At 43.7% G+C, this 22764-nt stretch overlaps 1 protein-coding gene across 1 annotated transcript in view; it reads left to right on the forward strand.

The window, feature by feature from the left end:
* The first annotated feature begins 205 nt into the window (after positions 1–205).
* LOC122699353 (adhesion G protein-coupled receptor E2-like) overlaps positions 206–22764 on the forward strand; it is a 63279-nt gene continuing 40720 nt past the window's right edge. Inside the window, 8 exon segments of the mRNA XM_043911184.1 lie at positions 206–217; positions 3382–3435; positions 3748–3867; positions 4406–4561; positions 9080–9226; positions 9313–9359; positions 9473–9550; positions 9960–10137. Of these exon segments, the coding sequence (XP_043767119.1) occupies positions 3390–3435; positions 3748–3867; positions 4406–4561; positions 9080–9226; positions 9313–9359; positions 9473–9550; positions 9960–10137 (772 nt within the window). The 5' untranslated portion in view covers positions 206–217; positions 3382–3389.

Consider the following 22764-nt stretch of genomic DNA (forward strand, 5'->3'; position numbering starts at 1 on the left):
TCCCAACACAGCTATCGATCCCATGTCTCTTCAGTCTCCTGCGTTGGCAGGTAGGTTCTTTACCACTAGTGCCACCCGGAAGAGCCCCGTGAAAAGCAGAAGTCATACTGAAAGCCAGAAGTCCCTCCCCCACACACAGAGGAAGATAAGACATCTTCTGTGGCTGGGCTTGCTGGTCTCTGCACCATGAGAAACAGGTATCTAAGTCTGCTTTCAGGTAAGTAGAATTATAACGATGGAGTTAGACAACTAAAGCTGTCTGAGAATTTTCTCTGTTCTTTACTTTTAGAGGCTTTTGCTTTGTTTCTGGTTTTCCCACTATCTTTACAAAGGAAAGCAGGGAAGGAATTTAAGAAGGGTATTAACTCAATTATGTTAAGTTCTCAAAGGAGAAAATTGGTGAAACTTTTAATTAGTTAATTAACATATGTTTGGTTGTGCTGGGACTTCACTGTTGTACATGGGCTTTCTCTGTTTGCCGTGCATGGGGGTTCCTCTTGGTTGCAGTGCACGGGCTTCTCATTTTTCTGGCAACTCTCTCTTTTTAAAAACTTCTTATTTCGTATTGGCATATAGCTGATTAAGGGATAGGCTAGCCACTCCAGTATTCTTGGGCTTCCATTGTGGCTCAACTGGTAAAGAATCGCAAGCAATGTGGGAGACCTGGGTTTGATCCCTGGGTTGGGAAGATTCCCGGGAGAAGGGAAAGGCTACCCACTCCACTCTTCTGGCCTGGAGAATGTCAGGGACTGTATAGTCCATGGGGTCCAAAGAGTCAGACACAACTGAGCAACTTTTACTTTTACTTTACATAGCCGATTAACAATGTTATGAAAGTTTCAGGTGGACAGCAAAGGGACTCAGCCATACATCTATACGAACCCACTCTCCTCCAAACTCTGGTGGCTCCTGTTGTTGCAGAGCATGGGCTCTAGGTGTGTGGGGTTCAGTAGCTGTGGCCCATGGGGTAAAGTAGTTTCACAGCTTGTGGGACCTTCTGGACCAGGAATCGAACCTGTATCCCCTGCATTGGGAGGCAGATTCTTGCCTATTGGACTACCAGGAAAGTCCCAAGTTGGTGAAATGTATTCCTAGTGAAAAAACAAAGATTTCTAATTTTACCACCTGTATTAGCCCAAGTTCTCAAGAGGAACAGAACCAATAGGATGAATCTATAGAGGTGAGAAAGGATTTCATTTAAGCAACTGATTCATGAGATTGTGGAGGTTGGAAAGTCCAAAAATCCCAAGGACCAGCAGCACACTGGAAACCCAGGATGACCTGATGTTGCACCTCGTGTTTGAGGGCCTCCAGAAGTGATTTTTTTTTTCTTCAAAGAGGTCAATTTTTTTTTCCTCTTAGACCTTCAACTGATTGGATGAGGTTCACCCAGATTATGGAGGGTAATGTGCTTTATGCAGACTCTACTGATTTAAATGTTAACTCACAAACAGACTCACTGATTTAGAAAATAAGCTTATGATTACAGGAGGATGTGGGGGATGAGAGATAGATTGGGAGTTGGGGATTCACATGTAACCACTGCTATATTTAAAATAGATAATCAACAAGAACCTACTGCATAGCACAGGGAACTCTGCTCAATATACTGTAATAGCCTAAATGGGAAAAGAATTTGTAACAGAACAGATACATGTATATGTATAACTGAATCACTTTGCTATACACCTGAAAATAACACAACATTGTTAATCAACTATGGTCCAATATAAGATAAGGATGAAAGAAATGATTTTTCCTACCAAACAATGCTAGTTCATGTAACACCTTCACAGCAATGTCTAGAATAGTGTGGGACCAAATATGTGGGTACAGCGGCCCAGCCACATTGCTACATAAAATTAACCATAATATCAACTAAACCTTATTAGTCTTCAGTCATCTAAAACTGTAGTAAAGCTCATGCTATTATGCTGTTACTGCCATTGCACTCATTTCATCAAACCAGTCAATTCTAAAGGAACTCAACTCTGAATATTCATTGAAAGGACTGATGCTGAAGCTGAAGCTCCAATACTTAGGCTACCTGATGCAAAGAGCTGACACTTTGGAAAAAACCCTGATGCTGGGAAAAATTGAGGGCATGAGGAAAAGAGGGCAATAGAAGAGGAAATGGTTAGATAGCATCATCGACTCAATGGATGTGAGTTTGAGCAAACTCTGGGAGGTAGTGGAGGACAGAGGAGCCTGATGTGCTGCAGTCTACGGGGCCACAAATAGTTGGACATGACTTAGCAACTGAAGAACAACAGCTCATTTTTCATTGGGGAAATTGTGCTTCAAAGGACAGGGGGCATTTCCAAAGACACATGGCCACCAAGTGAAAGTTTGTATGCAGACTTGGGTCTTCAAATCCATTCTCCACCAGGATCCTCTGTCACATAACAGTGTTGAAATGGCAGTACTGCCTGAAAGAGGAATTATTTTTTATCTTTGCCCAAGAAGAAAGATCCTGTAAGGCACACAGCTCTGAAAAGATTTTCTTAGGGTTCATCTGCTCACTTGGATGGGATGACAGACTGGGTACTGACTGTAGGGTAGACTTCAACACTTTACAGCCACACTGGTTTCATATCACAAAGCCTACTGCTGTCAGAGATTCATTTCAGGGTTGGACTGAGATCGAGGGGAGGAGCTGTGACCTCAGTGCACTACAGAAAGGCCAGGAGCTCATCTGCAGGGAACCACAGCAGCCACGGCTGCCGAACCTAGAGAGGCCGCTTATCCAGGGGAGACTGGATCTACCTGCAGATACCTTAGTTCTCATATCTACCTGTCCTCACCCTCTCCTGATTCCAGGGTTCCATCTCCTGCTGACATCATCATGAGGGAGGGCTTGGACTGTCTAACTCCAAACTTGGACTGTCTAACTGCAATATCCATGCTCTTTCTATGTGTCCTGAAACATGTAACTTCAACAGGAGAAACCATCCTGGAGAGAAATCCAGAGAGATTTCGGCCACTGCCAGAGGACAAAGAACCTGAGTATGGGCAAAGGCACCCCACTCCGAGGACTTTCTTCCTCCTTCAAATGTGCCCCCTTATTTGGGAGAGGTTGGAGTTTCTAAGATGTGTCCTTGTCATCAGCTCTCTGTGTATACTCTGTCCCTTTACATCTAGCACCTGCGGTTCCATGAGGGCTGTGCCTGTCAGTAACTGATTCCTTGGGGAGTCCCAGGAGATGCAAGGGAAAGGCAGAGTCCTCGGTTCTGTGCAAAGCACAGGAACCTTGGGGAGGCTGTTGGAAAGTGGTGGGCAGCAAGGACACCACCATCTCCCCAGGAGGCAATGACCACATGGAAAGGGTTGAAACTGAAGCTCCATTTTCCTATCTTTGTCATCTCTGTCTTTCTGCCCCAGTACTCTTGATGCTGCTGCTGTTTCCAATGGGACCTACAGCCCAGAACAGTAAAGGTGAGTCTGGGGGAAGGTGGAGAATGCATGCCAGGGTCTGGGTTCTCTCACCAACAAAGGAGATAAGGAGACTTAATTTTCAAGTGAGGTTCAGAAATGGTTCTCTGGGAACAAGAGAAGTTGTTTCTTCTACCCAAGTGCCCAGAGTGTTCTGAGCTCTTCCCCTTTGGATAGCATCATCTCTCTCCCTTCCTCCCTCCCTTCCCCCCATTCATGCTTCCTTCTTCTGCCCATGGACCCCCAGATGATAGCTTTCTTTCATTCTGTGGAACTTCCGATGATGGTCTCCATCCCCATCTCTGCCCCCCACAGCCTGTGCTCTGCGGTGCCCTCCGAAATCCTCATGTGTCAATGGCAACGCCTGCCGCTGTGATCCAGGATTCATTTCTTCTTCTGGGGAGATCTTCACGGACCCCTTGGAGAGCTGTGATGGTACAGAGACTTGGGATGGTGGCAGGACATGCAGAGAATGTATGGTACAGCCCATACCCATGGGAGACATGGGTATTCAATGGGTGCCTCAGGCTTTGTCCTCAGAACTGTCAAGCACAGAAAAAAGAAAAACAAAAAGAAACAAAGGTGGAGAGATGAGACATGAATAATCCTGGCTTCCTGGAGAGGAGCTAGATCTCCAGGAGTCTGAAGTCTGAGCCTCAGTTTGTCCTTTCAGGACTGAGGAGGAAGATGCAGAGCTTCTACCCACTCCCCACTTCAGCACTGCCCATTGTGTCCCAATCTGGGGTGCCAGTCAGAGGGCTAGGAAGATCAGAGCTGACTGCCCAAGCTTCAGGGATGGCTTGTTCCAGCTGCATCCTAGACTCAGCAGTATTGACCAAGAGTCTAAATCTTTCCAAAAAGACATGGATTATGTATCAGACCCAGTGCTGCAGAGTCAGGTAGGGTATAGGGATCTCTGTCTTGAGGGGATACACATCTTTGGGAGGTGACCCTTTGCCCTATTGTGTTCCAGACATCAATGAGTGTGGGCCACCCTCACCAGTGTACTGTGGAAGTTCAGCAGACTGCCAGAACACAGAAGGGGGATACCACTGCACATGCAGCCCAGGATTTGAGCCTACTTCTGGGGCAACAATATTCCGTAATGAGAGTGAGAACACATGTCGAGGTAAGAATGATGCTGCATTTTCCACCTCTCATTCTTGAGGTTTCAGGGCCAAAATGCTGAGTCATATCTGAAGCACCCAGGGGACAGGACCTTGGTTACAGGTGTAGCACCCAGGTCTGAGTTGGGACAGTTTACAGGTACCTGTCCCACCTGCACAGAGAGACAAATGATACAAGCCAGGGACCCAGGTCCTGGCTTTGCCACCTGAGAGCTGCATGTGTGACACTGGCCAGGATACTTACTCAGAAATCACTGTTGACATGGGAGATGTGAAAATATTATTGTAATTTTCTGTTTCCTTTTTTAGGTATGCCTTTCTAGCACAAATAAAACCAAAAGCAGCTTTGTCAAGATCACCATGCGATCTGGACAAGTTGCTTCACCTCTCTCTGTGCCCCAGCTTACCTAACTATAATCTGTGCCCCAGCTTATCTAAATATAAAAAGTTGGGGGGGGAATTATGGTGTTTACCTCATAGAATTGCTAAAAGGTATATGAGGTCACAAAGCACAAAACACTGATGGCTGCTGGGCTTTTAAATTATGGTCATCATGATCTAACACACCCTCTCGAGGATGGGCATCCCTGGGGGCTGTGCCCAGGGTGGGTGCTCAGGAGCAGCTGTCCTGGTCCATCCCCTCCTTCACCAGGACCAGGAGGAGCATGGCCTCCACACATCACCAGGCTTTTCCCCACTTCCAGGGGGAGCAGGCAGGTAGAGAAAGGGGCAGGGGGTCAGAAGTGGGTCAGACAGGACTCCAGAGAGGGGTCCATGAAGAGGGATAGGCCTGAATACTGCGGATGGGGAGGGGAGGAGAGTGAAGGTGGGAGGTGAGAAGGATGCTGAGCTCAGGGTTCAGAGGACTCTGAAGAGTGTTCTTTGACCCACCCCGCTGCAGGGAGAAGAGCCAGCAACCTTGGGGCCCAGTCCCTTCCCTCCTGCCCTGCAGACAGAGGGCAGCGGAGCCTCCCTGGTGGGAGGGAAGAGGGGACCTGCACCTGTGTGGAGTCTCTGCTAACCCATAGCAGCCTCAGTGGGTGGCTGTTGTGCTTGAACTCATGACCTGGTCAGATGACAGAGCCTTCAGTAAATTAATAAAGGTCCCTCATCTCCAGGCCGACTGTGTATTTGGGGAATGGAGATTGAGTCGACATTCTTCCCCCAATTTGTGTCATTGGCCAAATACTCTTCTGCAGTGAGCAACCTGCACAACTGCACGTGGTGATCATTGATCCCACTCAGTATGTCTGCACTAAGTGGGCTGTTCACCCATTGTTGTGAGACCCTCCAGAGACATAGATATAGAAGACTGAAGTGGGAGGGGACCTCAACAGACCTCAAGGTGGATGACAGGGAGAGAGCCGCCTGCTGGTTTGCATCAAAACCTTCTGCCTGAAGACCTAGATCTGAGACAGGCTTAGCTGGATTGTCTTGCACTCCCCACCTCAGCATTCCAGCCCTCGCTGCACCCAAATACATGTCCATCCATGTCCAGGCTGTGAGGTCTGCTATGAGAAGACCTAGGCTGGGTCCCCAGGCTCCTTGTTCAACTTTGCCAGGCATCAGACGGCTGTCCTGTGTGCCTATCTAGTCTCCCAACCCTCTCTGAACCCCAAGACTCAGGACCTCTGCAGAGGGTCTCTTCTGGATGTTCAGAACATCCCACTGTCACATGGCATCTTCTCGTCTTAAAACAAAAGAGGAAGTGACATTCACACCATACTCAGTGTGGTCACAGCACCGTGTGGTCCAGAACACTATCTGTCATTGCTACTGTTAGTGCTGTCTGGGAGAAGACCTACTGCCACTGGGGCCTCTGAGACCCTGGGTCATGGTGTCTGGGGCCCCATCCAGAAATGTGAGAGGAGGAAGACTCAAGGAATGCTCCACTGTCCCCAGCCATCAATGACCCTGCAGGAAACTGCCTGGAGAAGATGCCTCCTGGCACCCTGACGCAACATCTCAACTGCTCAGCTTCCATTTATTTCCCCACCCAAGTCTCCACCTGACCCTCTCTCATAATTTCAGTTCATGGACCTAAGGTAGCTCTGATGACTGGGGCCTGGGAGGATGTTGTGTCAGGGGTGTGGCAGGGTGACATCAATCCCCAACCCACTGGAAGAATCAGGTAAATGAAGAGGTTTCCATCTGGTCTCAATGATAGGTTGTCACCAGAGACCATTTCCTCTACTAAGGAGGTCAACCCAGACTGCACAATGACCCAGACCATGTGAGGACAGAAGGTGGGGGCTGAGCCCCACCCAGCAGTGTGCACATGTCCACATCTCTAGTGGGAGGCCAAGTGTCAAGATGACAGAAACACCTGTCACCCTTCACCCATGAGCACCTGCTCCCTGCTCCAGCCACCCAGCCCTTGCCCATCACAAGCCTTGCTCAGCTGCAGATTCTCATCACTTCCTGCCAGTCTGGGGGACACCTTCATGGGAATCAGATAAAGGCACCTTCACAGCCCTAAAGCAGACTAGCCAGACATCAAACCCACTGTCCAGCACAACCTGGTGTCCACCACTCGGGTGGCCTTGGCCTTTTTATCATCATCCGCATTTTCTGTGGAACTGCCCACAAGCCTCATCCTTGAGCTGCATGACTCAGGAGTGGGTCTTTGTCCATGTCCACGGAGCTGGAGTCTCAGAGTTCACATGGATGGAAGAGCACTGTCCTGCCGGGGTCAGCAGGATTCAAAGAGAACTCAGCTGGCAGCATTCGCCCTGGGGAGGTCAGGAAAAATGCATCACCGGGAGCCAAGATGGGCCCTGCTCAGGGAACACAGCTGTACTCGGTTCCCAAGAAGACCCACCCAGGCCTTTGTCCAAATCTTTAGCCTGGGACACAGGCAGCTGTGATGTCACCATCCCAGCTGGGAGCTTCCCAGGGAGGCTCACGGAGTCAGAGATGGCAGACTGGGTAACTTGGGCCACTTCTGGCCACTTCTAGACAACAGAAATTGCAGGTCACCATGCTCATCCATAGGATACCTCCATGTGAATGAGGAGAGGCCCCCATTCACCAAGGAAGAGAGGGCAGGCCCTTCTGGATGCTTCTATACCAAGAAACGTGGATGACACCCAGGCCGGAAGGTTGTCCACAGCCACAGGCATCCGCAAGGCTCTCCTTCCTCTTGCAGATGTGGACGAATGTCAGCACAGACCCAGAGTCTGTAAAGGCCGCAGCATCTGCATCAACACCCAGGGCAGCTACACCTGCCAGTGCCCACCCGGCTTGGAGTTCAAACCAGAGGACCCGAGGGATTGCACAGGTAGAAACCCCAGGAAGACAGTGTGAGGCAGGCCTGGAGCTGGGGAAGGAGCTGAAGTAGTTCAGGCACCCCAAGCAGGAGGGAGACAAGACTCAGGTTCCTGTGACACAAGGGTCTGCCGGGGCCCCGCCCAAGGATCACCTCCTCGAATGGTCCCACCACAGACGAGGGAGACAGCAGAGGCTTCTGGGCCTGGGGTTTCTTTGTGGTCCTCTGAGTTCTGTTCTAATGAAGGCAGGGATGCAGCTCCAGATGGCAGTGGTGCCTCCCCATCACTCACCACATCACCCGTGGGTCGTGATCAGTGCTACAGCCTCCCTAGTTAGAAGCCCATCACAGGTGCCCCCACAGAGCATCCTGAACCAGATGTGAAGGGACTCAGCTTGGTCTGGGATCACACCTGCACCCACAAAGTTGTGCCCTGTCCACCCTGCGGGGAGGATCTGAGCTTATGGAACTTTTACATTAGAAAATGCCATCACACATTTGTATCCCAGCAGGCCAGGTAACTTTCAGAGAGAGGGTGTCCTCAGAGAGCAGCGCTATGAAATCTGAGAAGAGGTATGAAGAATGGGTGCAGTGAGTGAAGGGGGGTAGTTCTGATCTTCTGGCTTTTTCCTCAGATGTGAATGAATGCACCTCTGGGAGAAACCCGTGCCACAACTCCACCCACTGCCTCAACTTCATGGGCAGCTTTGAGTGCCGCTGCCGCCCCGGCTGGAAGCCTATCGCTGGGTCCCCCAATGGCCCAAACAACACAGTCTGTGAAGGTCTGGAGCTCAGATGCTACACTTTTGGAGACCCACACTCAAAACATCTGATCACATACTCCCTGGTACCCACACAAACCAAACAGAAAGATCACTGGGGGTCCCCTGCTGTGTAACATGTTAAGCATTTTGAGGTTAAATGTGAAAAGATCTTGGAGGGGTGGGGGGTCCTAGAGAAGGAGCTGGGGTACCAAGCGGAAGGCTCCCAGGGACCCCAGGCAACAGCTAATTACCAACTGGAAAGAGGATATTCAGTATTTTCACAAGCTGTACTTGTCTCATCTGCTGTCTACACACTTCCTATATATATTCACAGCATCCACTACTCAAGGATGTGCTGTCCTTGATTCCAGGAGGTGGCATCACCTCCTGGGAAGAAGGAAGCACTAATTGGAAAGTAAGGGGGCACAGCGAGGAGAGGAACCTCATCAGACTGGGGCAGAGCCTGACTCCCTTCTTCGTGTCCCCAGATGTGGACTAGTGCAGCTCTGGGAAGCATCGTTGTCACAAGTCCACCGTCTGCGTCAACACTGTGGGTTCACACACGTGCCACTGCCACCAAGGCTGGGTGCCCAAATCTGGATTCCGGGATAAGCAAATGACCACCATCTGCGAAGGTACCTGTCCTGCCCTGAAATAATACCCGTCCACAGCAAAGACAGATGCTGCCACACCTAATGAACTGCTCCCCTGTCCCCTGCAGAGATCCCCTTCCCCACCTGGACTGCTCCCCCTGGAATCAAGAGCCAGGTGAGTGGCTCCAAAGGGACAGGCAGCAGGAAATCTCTCCACAAAGCCCATTCATTTCTCCCAAGCTCCCACACTCACATGAGGCTCTCTGACCACCTTGTCTTCTCCCCCAGGCGCCCTCTCACTTCTTTAAAAGAATCCAGGATCTGGGCAGAAACTTCAGTTCGGCCTCTGTCCTGAACACTGTTCAGGTAAGGGCAGGACCCAAGGGAGGCAGGGGGAAGCATCCCATAGAAGCCTTGGGAAACTTTGGTCTGGAAGGGGACACCCCAACAACAAAGGTGCTCTCTCTGAGGCTCCGCCTCTTCCACAGGTTGGGTGGGAAGAGTGGACATGTGTAGTGACTATTGAACACCACGGCACACCTACTAATGCCCTTTCCTTTCCTTTCCCTATTTCTGGATATTGGGTTTACATCATCCTTGACACTAATGAAAAAGCTTGGCCTCTAAGTGGCTGGATTGCAGGGGCAAAAATCACCCAGGGAATCCCATCCCGTACCACCTGTATCACCCAGTCTCTTTAGTGTGTTCTCTGTGACTGGGTCATACCTTCATACAGCCTCTCAGATGCATGGGCTTTGTGTCCCCATCCCCCCAGGACCTCGTACAGGAGATGAGTGATCTGCTGGAGACCCCCGGGGACCTGAAAACCCTGCCCTTATCAGAACAGCACTTTGCGGTCACTAACCTGCTCTTTGGCCTGGAAAATGTCCTGAGAGGGGTGAGCAAGACATTGCCTAAAGGGTCATGGACCTTCAATTCATCTGCAGGCATAGGTAAGTTAGTACCTGAGCCTGACCACAAGGTCCTGCTTTGCTTGTTCCCTGCCTCCTTGCTCTTCCAGTCTCACTAGAGCAAAGTGACCATACTTATATCTCCCAGATAATCTCATAAACAAATTAAAATAAAAGGTTAAGGGCAAAATAGTTGAGAGGGACTCATAGGGACAAACTTGTAGTTGTAAAATAAATAAGGGATGTAAAGACCATCCCCATGGAAAAGAAATGATAAAAGGCAAAATGGTTGTCTGAGGAGGCCTTACAAACAGCTGTGAAAAGAGAGAAGTGAAAAGGAAAGATACTCCCATTTGAATGCAGAGTTCCAAAGAATAGCCAGGAGAGATAAGAAAGCCTTCCTCAGTGATCAATGCAAAGAAACAGGAAAACAACAGGATGGGAAAGACTGGAGATCTCTTCAAAAAAACTAGAGAAATTAAGGGAAAATTTCAGGCAAAGATGGGTTCGATCAAGGACAGAAATGGTATGGACCTAACAGAAGCAGAAGATATTAAGAAGAGGTGGCAAAAACACACAGAAGAACTGTACAAAAAAGATCTTCACAACCCAGATAATCACGATGGTGTGATCACTCACCTAGAGTCAGACATACTGGAAAGTGAAGTCAAGTGGGCCTTAGAAAGCATCACTATGAACAAAGCTAGTGGAGGTGATGGAATTCCAGTTGAGCTATTTCAAATCCTGAAAGATGATGCTGTGAAAGTGCTGCACTCAATATGCCAGCAAATTTGGAAAACTCAGCAGTGGCCACAGGACGGGAAAAGGTCAGTTTTCACTCCGATCCCTAAGAAAGGCAATCTGAAAGAATGCTCAAACTACCGCACAATTGCACTCATCTCACACACTAGTAAAGTAATGCTCAAAATTCTCCAAGCCAGGCTTCAGCAATACATGAACTGTGAATTTCTAGATGTTCAAGCTGGTTTTAGAAAAGGCAGAGGAACAAGAGATCAAATTGCTAACATCTGCTGGATCATCGAAAAAGCAAGAGAGTTCCAGAAAAACATCTACTTCTGCTTTATTGACTACGCCAAAGCCTTTGCCTGTGTGGATCACAATAAACTGTGGAAAATTCTGAAGGAGACGGGAATACCAGACCACCTGACCTGCCTCTTGAGAAACCTGTATGCAGGTCAGGAAGCAACAGTTAGAACCGGACATGGAACAACAGACTGGTTCCAAATAGGAAAATGAGTACATCAAGGCTGTGTATTGTCACCCTGCTTATTTAACTTATATGCAGAATACATCATAAGAAACACTGGGCTGGAGGAAGCAAAAGCTGGAATCAAGATTGCTGGGAGAAATGTCAATAACCTCAGATATGCAGATGACACCACCCTTATGGCAGAAACTGAAGAGGAACTAAAAAGCCTCTTGATGAAAGTGAAAGAGGAGAGTGAAAAAGTTGGCTTAAAGCTCAACATTCAGAAAACTAAGATCATGGCATCTGGTCCCATCAACCGCATGGGAAATAGATGGGGAGACAGTGGAAACAGTGTCAAACTTTATTTTTTGGGCTCCAAAATCACTGCAGATGGTGACTGCAGCCATGAAATTAAAAGACACTTACTCCTTGGAAGGAAAGTTATGACCAACCAAATAGCATATTAAAAAGCAGAGACATTACTTTGCCAACAAAGGTTCATCTGGTCAAGGCTATGGTTTTTCTAGTGGTCATGTATGGATGTGAGAGTTGAAGTGTGAAGAAAGCCGAGCACCGAAAAATTGATGCTTCTGAACTGTGGTGTTGGAGAAGACTCTTGAGAGTCCCTTGGACTGCAAGGAGATCCAACAAGTCGATCCTAAGGGAGATCAGTCCTGGGTTTTCATTGGAAGGACTGATGCTGAAGCTGAAACTCCAGCACTTTGGCCACCTCATGCGAAGAGTTGACTTATTGGAAAGGACTCTGATGCTGGGAGGGATTGGGAGCAGGAGGAGAAGGGGACGACAGAGGATGAGATGGCTGAATGGCATCACTGACTCAATGGGCATGAGTTTGAGTAAACTCCAGGAGCTGGTGATGGACAGTGAGGCCTGGCGTGCTGCGATTCATGGCGTCGCAAGGAGTCGGACACGACTGAGCGACTGAACTGAACTGAAGGTACAGAATCTGGAGAAGGAAATGACAACCCGCTCCAGTATTCTTGTGTGGGAAATTCCATGGACAGAGGAGCCTGGAGGGCTACAGTCCAGGGGGTCGCAAAAGTCAGACACAACGTAGTGACTAAACCATCACCCACAATGTTCAGCATAGGGAATGTAGTCAATAATATATAGAAATGAATGGTAACTAGAGTTAATGTGGTGATCATTTTGTAATGTATGATAATATCAAATCATTGTATTGTACACCTGAAACTATTATAATATTCTAGTTCAACTGTACTTCAGTGAAAAACAGAGAGAAAAAAAGGTTAAAAAGGAATGAAAAACTAAATTTTCATTGTAAAATGAAGTATCAGCAAAGGAAATAATTATACTGAAGAATTTATGATAAAATATAAATGGCTTCAAAACAAGACCACCTGGTGGCTCAGATGGTAAAGAATCTGCCTGCAATGCAGGATACCTGGATTCAATCCCTGGGTCAGTAATATCCCCTGAAGAAGGAAGTGGTAATCCACTCCCAGTATTTCTGCCTGCAGAATTCCAAGGACAGAAAAGTCTGGTGGGCTACAGTCCATGGGATCGCGAAGAGTCAGACAACTGAGTCACTAACACTTTCACTTTCTTTTCAAAAAAAACAAGGCATTAAATTTGAAAGTGTATAAATCTAGTATTATTTGCTATTTAAGTCTGATTTGTTTTATTAAGTTGAAATGCACTTTATTATAAATTCACCATTTTAATCAGCGTGTACAATTTGGAGACATGTAGTGGTGTATTCACAGAGGTGTATAACCTTCACCTCTATTTCTAAAACATTTTCATAATCCCAAAGGTATTGTCTATCCACTAAACAGCCATAAATTTCTCCTTTCCTTCAGCCCTGGCAATCAGTTATTGGTTTTCTGCCCCTATGGATTTCCGTCCTGGATAGTTCCTATAAATAGAAATAAATCTATTATATTTCTTATAAAAATTTGGGTTGTTTCTACCTTTTGACTGTTGTGAACAGTGCTACTGTGTATATTGTTGTATAGGTATTGGCTTGAATATCTATATTCATTCATTTGGGTCACAAAGCTCGGTGTGGTATTGCTGAGTTATGTGATAGTTCTATTTTAACTTTTTGAGAAACTACCTATTTTCCCAAAGTGGCTATTTTTCCATTTTCCATTGTCAACAGCAATGTACAATGGTTCCAATCTCCTAATTGTCAGTGACACCTGTTGCTTTTTTTTTTTTTCTTTCATTATAGCCATTCTAGTAGCTGTCAGGAGAGATTGCTCCATGGTTTAACCTGCATTTCTCTAGTACCTATGGATGTTTAATATTTTTTATGTCATTGTTGAGCATTTTTGTATCTTTATTGGAAATATGTCTATCTATTCAAGTCCTTTTGCCTAATTTTTTTTTTTTCTTTTGGCCATGGCATACAGCATACAGGATCTTAATTCCCTGACAAGGGATTGAACCCAGGTCACCACAGTGAAAGCACAAGTTCTAACCACTAGATGGCCAGGAACCCTCCATCATTTGCCTATTTTTAAATTTAGTTATTTGGCATTTGGCTGTTGAGCAGTAAGAGTTCTTTATACATATCATATATATATACTCATATATGAGTATATATATATATATACTCATATACTCATATTTATATATAAGACTTCTTGATATATATAATATGTTTCATATATTCTACTAGTAGACTGTGTGATATATGTGAATTGCAAATATGATCTCCCACTCTGTAGATCATCTTTCCACTTTCTTCATAGTCTTTTCACTTTGATGGACATATGCTTAAATATGCTTTAAATTTTGATAGAGTCCATTTTATTTATTGTTTCTTTTGTTGTTTGTGCATTTTTATCACATCTAATAATCCATTTCCAAATCAAATATCATGCAGATTTACCCTTATGTCTTCTTCTCTTCTAGTTTTAGCTTTCAAATATGCATTTTGACCCATTTTGAACTCATTTTTGTGTATTGTGTGAGGTAGGGGTCCAACAGCCTTCTTTTCTGGATATATAGCCAAATATTTGAATGGTGTTGGCACCCATTGTTGAAAATCAATTAACAATAGACGTATGTGTTTATTCCTGGACTCTCAATTCTATTGTGGTGGTCTATATGTCTCTGCTTATGCCAGTATCATACTGTTTTGAATACTGTAGGTTAGTGGTCAGTTCTGATATCAGGAAGATGAATAATCCAACTTTGTTGTCATTTTCAAGATTGTTTAAGTATTTGTGTTTCTTCAATACCATACAAATTTGGGGATGAAATTTTCCATTTCTGCAAAAACTAATTAAATGCTGTCATAGCATTATTAGTATTGCATTGAGTTTGCAGATCACTTTGGGGAATATTGCAATCTTCAAACATTATCTTCCCATTCATAAACACTGGATTTCTTTCCACTTATTGAGTGTTTTCAATTTCTTTAAACAATCACTTGTAGCTTTCTGTATACAAGTTTTGAACCTCCTTGAGTAAATTTGTTCTTAATATTTTGTTAAAGATTTTTGCATTTATGTTCATAAGAGATACTGATCTATAGTTTAATTTTCTTGTGATGTCTTTATCTGGCTTTGTTTTCTGGGTAATGGTGGTCTCATGGAATTATTTTGATTGTGTTTTTTCCTCTTCTATATTTGTAACAGTTTACAAAAATTCATGTTAATTCTTCCTTAAATGGTTGGTAGAATTCTAATCTGGGCTTTGCATTTGGGGGTGTTTTGATTTCTTATTCAATCTCCTTACTAGTTATAGGTCTGTTCAGATTTTCTGCTTCTTCTTCAGTTACTCTTGTAGTTTGTGTGTCTGTAGGAATGTCCATTTCATCTAGATTGTTGCCTGTGCAGGTCTCACCCTATTGTAATCACTGTTGTGGTTGGACTGGTCCTTGTGGTACTGTTACCTAACCAGACTTGAGTCCCCTCCTCTTCTTGCAGTTAAGTCAACCTACTGAAACTGGATTGTGGTGAAGGAATATGCAATATTTATTTTTTTATTTTTTTACTTTTAGACAGTGAATGATTTTGTTGTGTAAGTATACCTCATGCAATACTTAAAATATATGTGTGTGTGCTCAGTCATGTCCAACTCTTGCAACCCCATGGACTGTATCCCACCTGGCTCCTCTATTCATGGGATATCCCAGGCAAGAATACTTGAGTGGGTTGCCACTTCCTGCTCCAGGAGATCTTCCCCACCCAGGGATTGAACCTGTGTCTCCTGCATTGGCAGGCGGGTTCTTTACCCACGGAGCCCCCTGGGAAGCCTACTTAGGTTATATTATACTGTACTTATGGTAAAATATTACTTTAGTTTTTTTTTTAATTTATTTATTTTAGTTGGAGGCTAATTACTTTATAATATTGTACTGGTTTTTGCCATACATTGACATGAATATGCCACGGGTGTACATGTGTTCCCCATCCTGAACCCCCCTCCCACCTCCCTCCCCATCCCATCCCTCTGGGTCATCCCAGTGCACCAGCCCTGAGCACCCTGTCTCATGCATCAAACCTGGACTGGAGATTTGTTTTATATATGATAATACACATGTTTCAATGCTATTCTCTCAAATCATCCCACCCTTGCCTTCTCCCGGAAGACTAAAATACTGTTCTATACATCTTTGTCTCTTTTGCTGTTTTGCGTATAGGGTTATTGTTACCATCTTTCTAAATTCCATATATATGTGTTAGTATGCTGTATTGGTATTTTTCTTTCTGGCTTACTAAACTCTGTATAATAGGCTCCAGTGTCATCCAGCTCATTAGAACTGATTCAAATGAATTCTTTTTAATGGCTGAGTAATATACTATTGTGTATATGTACCACAGCTTTCTTATCCATTCATCTGCTGATGGGCATCTAGGTTGCTTCCATGTCCTGGCTATTATAAACAGTGCTGCGATGAACACTGGGGCACACATGCCTCTTTCAGATCTGGTTTCCTCAGTGAGTATGCCCAACAGTGGGATTGCTGGGTTATATGGCAGTTCTATTTCCAGTTTTTTAAAGAATCTCTACACTGTTCTCCAAAGTGGTTGTACTAGTTTGCATTCCCACCAACAGTTTAAGAGGGTTCCCTTTTCTTCACACCCTCTCCAGCATTTATTGTTTGTAGATTTTTGGGAAGCAGCCATTCTGACTGGCGTGGAATGGTACCTCATTGTGGTTTTGATTTCCATTTCTCTGGTACTGAGTGATGTTGAGCATCTTTTCATGTGTTTGTGAGCCATCTGTATGTCTTCTTTGGATAAATGTGTGTTTAGATCTTTGGCTCATTTTTGACTGGGCCATTTATTTTCCTGGAATTGAGCTGCAGGAGTTGCTTGTATATTTTTGAGATTAATCCTTTGTCTGTTTCTTCATTTGCTATTATTTTCTCCCATTCTGAGGGCTGTGTTTTCACCTTTCTTATAGTTTCCTTCATTGTGCAAAATCTGTTAAGTTTAATTAGGTCCCATTTGTTTATTTTTGCTTTTATTTCCAATATTCTGGGAGGTGGGTCATAGAGGATGCTGCTGTGACTTATGTTGGAGAGTGTTTTGCCTATGTTTTCCTCTAGGAGTTTTATAGTTTCTGGTCTTACGTTTAGATCTTTAATCCATTTTGAGTTTATTTTTGTGTATGGTGTTAGAAAGTGCTCTAGTTTCATTCTTTTACAAGTGGCTGACCAGTTTTCCAAGCACCACTTGTTGAAGATATTTTCTTTCCTCTATTGTATATTCTTACCTCCTTTGCCAAAGGTAAGGTGTCAATAGGTGCATGAATTTATCTCTGGACTTTATATTTTGTTCCTTTGATCTGTCTTTCTGTCTTTGTGCCAGTGCCATACAGTCTTGATGACTGTGGCTTTGTAGTAGAGCCTGAAGTCAGGCAGGTTGATTCCTCCAGTTCCATTCTTCTTTCTCAAGATTGCTTTGGTGATTTGAGGTTTTTTGCATTTCCATACAAATTGTGAAATTATTTGTTCTAGTTCTGAAAAATACCCTTGGTAGCTTGATAGGGATTACGTTGAATCTATAGGTTGCTTTGGGTAGTAACTCATTTTCACTATATTGATTCTTCCTATCGATGAACATGGTATATTTCTCCATCTGTTTGTGTCCTCTTTGATTTCTTTCATCAGTGTTTTATAGTTTTCTATATATAGGTCTTTCATTTCTTTAGGTAGATACATTCCTAAATATTTTATTCTTTTCATTGCAATGGTGAATGGAATTGTTTCCTTAATCTCTTTCTGTTTTCTCTTTGTTAGTGTATAGGAATGCAAGGGATTTCTGTGTGTTGATTTTATATCCTGAAACTTTACTATATTCGTTGATTAGCTCTAGTACTTTTCTGGTAGAGCCTTTAGGGTTTTCTATGTAGAGGATCATGTCATCTGCAAACAGTGAGAGTTTTACTTATTTTTTCCAATCTGGATTCCTTTTATTTCTTTTTCTGCTCTGATTGCTCTGGCCAAAACTTCCAAGCTATGTTGAATAGTAGTGATGAGAGGGGCACCCTTGTCTTGTTCCTGACTTTAGGGGAATTGCTTTCATTTTTTCACCATTGAGGATAATGTTTGCTATTGGTTTGTCATATATAGCTTTTATTATGTTGAGGTATGTTCCTTCTATTCCTGCTTTCTGGAGGGTTTTTATCATAAATGGATGTTGAATTTTGTCTGCAAGCTTTTTCTGTCTACAGGCTTTTTCTGCATCTATTGAGATAACATGATTTTTATCTTTCAATTTGTTAATGTGGTGTATTACATTGATTTGTGGATATTGAAGAATCCTTGAATCCCTAGGATAAAGCCCACTTGGTCATGATGTATGATCTTTTTAATATGTTGTTGGATTCTGTTTGCTAGAATTTTGTTAAGGATTTTTGCATCTATGTTCATCAATGATATTGGCCTGTAGTTTTCTTTTTTTGTGGCATCTTTGCCTGGCTTTGGTATTAGGGTGATGGAACCCTCAGAGAATGAGTTTGGAAGTTCACCCTCCTCTGCAATTTTCTGGGAGAGTTTGAGTAGGATAGGTGTTAGCTCTTCTCTAAATTTTTGATAGAATTCAGCTGTGAAGCCATCTGGTCCTGGGCTTTTGTTTGCTGGAAGATTTCTGATTACAGTTTCAGTTTCTGTGCTTGTGATGGGTCTGTTAAGATCTTCTATTTCTTCCTGGTTCAGTTTTGGAAAGTTATACTTTTCTAAGAATTTGTCCATTTCTTCCAGATTGTTCATTTTATTGGCATTGTTGCTGATAATAATCTCTTATGATCCTTTGTATTTCTGTGTTGTCTGTTGTGATTTCTCCATTTTCATTTCTAATTTTGTTGATTTGATTCTTCTCCCTTTGTTTCTTGATCAGTCTGCTAATGGCTTGTCAATTTTATTTATCTTTTCAAAGAACCAGCTTTTAGTTTTGTTGATTTTTGCTATGGTCTCTTTTGCTTCTTTTGCATTTATTTCTGCCCTAATTTTTAAGATTTCTTTCATTCTACTAACCCTGGGGTTCTTCACTTCTTCCTTTTCTAGTTGTTTTAGGTGTAGAGTTAGGTTATTTAGTTGACTTTCTTCTTGTTTCTTGAGGTAATCCAGTATTGCTATGAACCTTCCCCTTAGCACTGCTTTTTTAGTGTCCCATAGGTTTGGGGTTGTTGTGTTTTCATTTTCGTTGGTTTCTATGCAGTGTTTATTTTAAGGTACCATACAAGGAGTCCAGGGAAGCTAATCCTCAAAGCACCTAAATGACACAGCATGCTTGAAGCCACACAGTGAAATCACAAGGGGGAGACAGAGTGGGGCCTGGAGTTGTGCTTTTATTGCCATGGAGGGTGGAGGGTGGGGGCCTAGGATTTGGGCATGATCACTCTTTTTTTGGTGAATTGAAAACATAAGAACCAGAATTTAAAGTATGGGAAGAGATAAGAACAAGCAGCATAAATGGTCAGTCATTGAAATCATTGAAGATTGCTAAAACAAAGGAGCCTAGGGAGGGGGAGGTAGCCTCTTTATCTAGTCCCCTCCACCCCTGACCAGCAATGTGTTAACTGTATTTGAAGTGGGTGACTGTTTGAAATGAATTCTTGGACAATTAAAGCTTAAGTCAGGCACTGAAAGTGAAAGTGGCTCAGTCATGTCAGATTCTTTGCTTCCCCTGAACTATTCAGTCCATGGAATTCTTTAGGCCAGAATACTGGATTGGGTAGACTTTCCCTTCTCCAGGGGATCTTCCCAACCCAGGGATCGAACCCAGGTGTCCCGCATTGCAGGCTGATTCTTTACCAGCTGAGTCACAAGGGAAGCCCAAGTCAGGCACTAGCATTATATATATATATATATATATATATATATATACTGTAGTTAAGTAATTTGCTCATAGTTTCTAATAATCCTCTAAATGCAGATGGTGTATGTGTTACAAAACTCAAGTCCTGTGTTCACTGCTCGGAAACTAATACTCCAGAGGCAGCTGCTTATAGAAAGGAAATGTAGCTTTAATCAGAAGACTGGAAATCTTGGGAGAAAGTGTGTCATTGCATCCCCACAACCTGCTTCCAAGATTCTGTTCAGCCATGGCAGTTTGGTTTTTTTTTAATTAACTTTTTGTTTTATATTGGACTATAGCCACTTAACAGACTTCCCTGGTGGCTCAGATGGTAAAGAATATGCCTGTAATGTAAGAGACCTTGGTTGGATCCCTGAATCAGGAAGATATCCTGGAGAAGGAAATGGCAATCCACTCTAGTATTCTTGTGTACAGAATTCCATGGAAAGAGGACCATGGCAGGCTACAGTCCATGGGGTCGCAAAGAATCAGATATGACCGAGCAACTAACACACACAGACATAGCCAGTTAACAATCCTGTAAAAGTTTCAGTGAGCAGCAAAGAAACTCAGCCATACGTATACACGTCCATTCTCCCCGACTCCCCTCCCACCCAGGCTGCCACATAACATTGGGAAGAGATCACTGTGCTATACAGTGGATTCTTAGTTATCCATTTAAAATATAGCAGTGTGCACATGTCCTTCCCAAATTCCCTGACTATCCTTTCCCCTCATCCTTCCCCTCCGGCAATCATAAATTCACTCTCTAAGGCTATGAGTCTGTATCCAATTTGTAAATAACTTCATTTGTATCATTTCTTTTTAGATTCCACATATAAGAGATGTCATATTTCTCCTTCTCTTTCAGACTTACTTCACTCAGTATGACAATCTTCAGATCCATCCTTGGTGCTGCAAAGGGCATTGTATCATTCTTTTTTAAATTCAGCCATAGTAGTTCTTTATGTGGGGTCTGTTGCTCAGTTGGTAAAGAATCTGCCTGCAATGCAGGCGACCCAGGTTCAATCCCTGGGTCAGGAAGATCCCCTGGAGAAGGAAATGGCAACCCACTCCAGTATTCTTGCCTGGAAAATCCTATGGACAGAGGAGCCTAGCACGCTACAGTCCATGGGGTCACAAGAGTCAAACACAGCTTAGCAACTTAAACCAACGGTAATTTTTAAAGGGCAAAAAGGAAAAGAATCTCAGTGAATCATCAAGGCAGGAAGTTAAGCTCTGCATCATTTTCCATCACCTGCAGGCTGGCTGACTCCTGTGGTCTGCTTGGAGAATTGTTCAGGGCATTCCTGGGGACAGAGAGCTAATCATACTTTAACTTAATTCTTCATTCCTACTTCTTTTAATCTGAGGAGAGAATCAAAACAGGTTAGGCAAGGTATTATGTGTATTCACTAAAGCACAAGTCAGGAGTTAGTTCAATGTTACATAATGAATCTCATTTTGTAATTTCAGGATTACTTTATGTAACCTCATAAAGTAAGTTTTAAAGGGAACAGAAACTGGCAGGCAGGAAAGGGCTAAAGAGCGCTTACTAATTTCTATCGGTAAACATCATTCCATTTCTATGCAATAAGAAGTGAAGGTTCGTCTTCTGCAATTGTTTCATGCTGACATAGGGACATGTTTGACCAGAATATGTCGGCAGGGTTCTGTAGCACCACTTTGCAGATAATTCTCGTTGCTCACTTACATACATGGGCAGAGAAAGCTACAATTATTTTGAGGCCCACAAAAATGTAGACTATGAATAGCAATACTGTTAATCCTATTCCATTGAGATCAGTTCTTGGAATTTTACTAGCCATCAATGGAACAGCTTATGTCATAGCTACAGTCTGGTCATCATGCAGTTAGCATTTTCCCTCTGATGGCAGTTATAGTATTTGCAAAACTGCTCAGGAATGTGCGTCAGACACAGACCGATTCTGTGACTCTATTGCTCTAATCATTAACTGCTTCAGCCTGATCATCTGTATCTCAGAGAGGCTTGGGAAACTTCAGCTTTCCTACAAGAGGCAGGAAACATGGAAGAATCACTGTTCTTGGGGGCAGGGTTTGGGGTTCTGCTTGCTTTCATACCTATATGTACCATTATCATGCATGTGTGTGTGTGGGAAGTCGCTTTAGTCCTGTCCAACTCTTTGTGACCCCATGGACTGTAGCCCTCCAGACTCCTCTGTCCATGGGACTCTCCAGGGAAAAATATTGGAATGCGTTTCCATGGCTTCCTCCAGGGGATCTTCCTGACCCAAGGATCAAACTCACATCTCCTACACCTCCTGCATTGCAGGCCAATTTTTTACCACTGAGCCACCAGGGAAGCTCCATTATAATGTATAACAAATATTGTGTGTAATGTTATACTTCAGTTCAGTTCTGTCGCTCAGTTGTGTCCGACTCTTTGCAACCCCATGGACTTCAGCACACCAGGCTTCCCCGTCCATCACCAACTTCCAGAGCTTGCTCAAACTCATGTCCATCGAGTTGGTGATGTCATCCAACCATCTCATCCCTTGTCATCTCCTTCTCCTCCTGTCTTCAATCTTTCCCAGCATCAGGTTCTTTTCCAATGAATCAGTTCTTTGCATCAGGTGACCAAAGTATTGGAGTTTCAGCTTCAGCATCAGTCCTTCCAATGAATATTCAGGACTGATTTCCTTTAGGATTGACTGGTTTGATCTTCTTGTTGTCCAAGGGACTCAAGAATCTTCTCCAACACCACAGTTTCAAAAACATCAATTCTTCGGTGCTCAGCTTTCTTTATAGTTCAACTCTCGCATTCATACATGACTACTGGAAAAACCATAGTTTTGACTAGAGGAAACTTGGTAGGCAAAGCAATGACTCTGCTTTATAAGATGCTGTCTAGGTTTGTCATAGCTTTCTTTCCAAGGAGCAAGCATCTTTTAATTTCTCATCTGTTACATTATATAATGTTATGTTATATATGTTGTGTATGTTATGTTACGTAATGTTATGGCATATAAAATAATAGCATTATTTGGTACACATAATAACATTGCACATAATGTATATCTGATATACAATATATATAATGTGGCTTACTTCATTCTATATAACTTGTGTATAATAAAACATAATATATGGTTATCTTATGTAAGCCTTACCAAC

This window comes from Cervus elaphus, chromosome 9, assembly GCF_910594005.1.
Source record: "Cervus elaphus chromosome 9, mCerEla1.1, whole genome shotgun sequence".
Taxonomy (NCBI): Eukaryota; Metazoa; Chordata; class Mammalia; order Artiodactyla; family Cervidae; genus Cervus; species Cervus elaphus.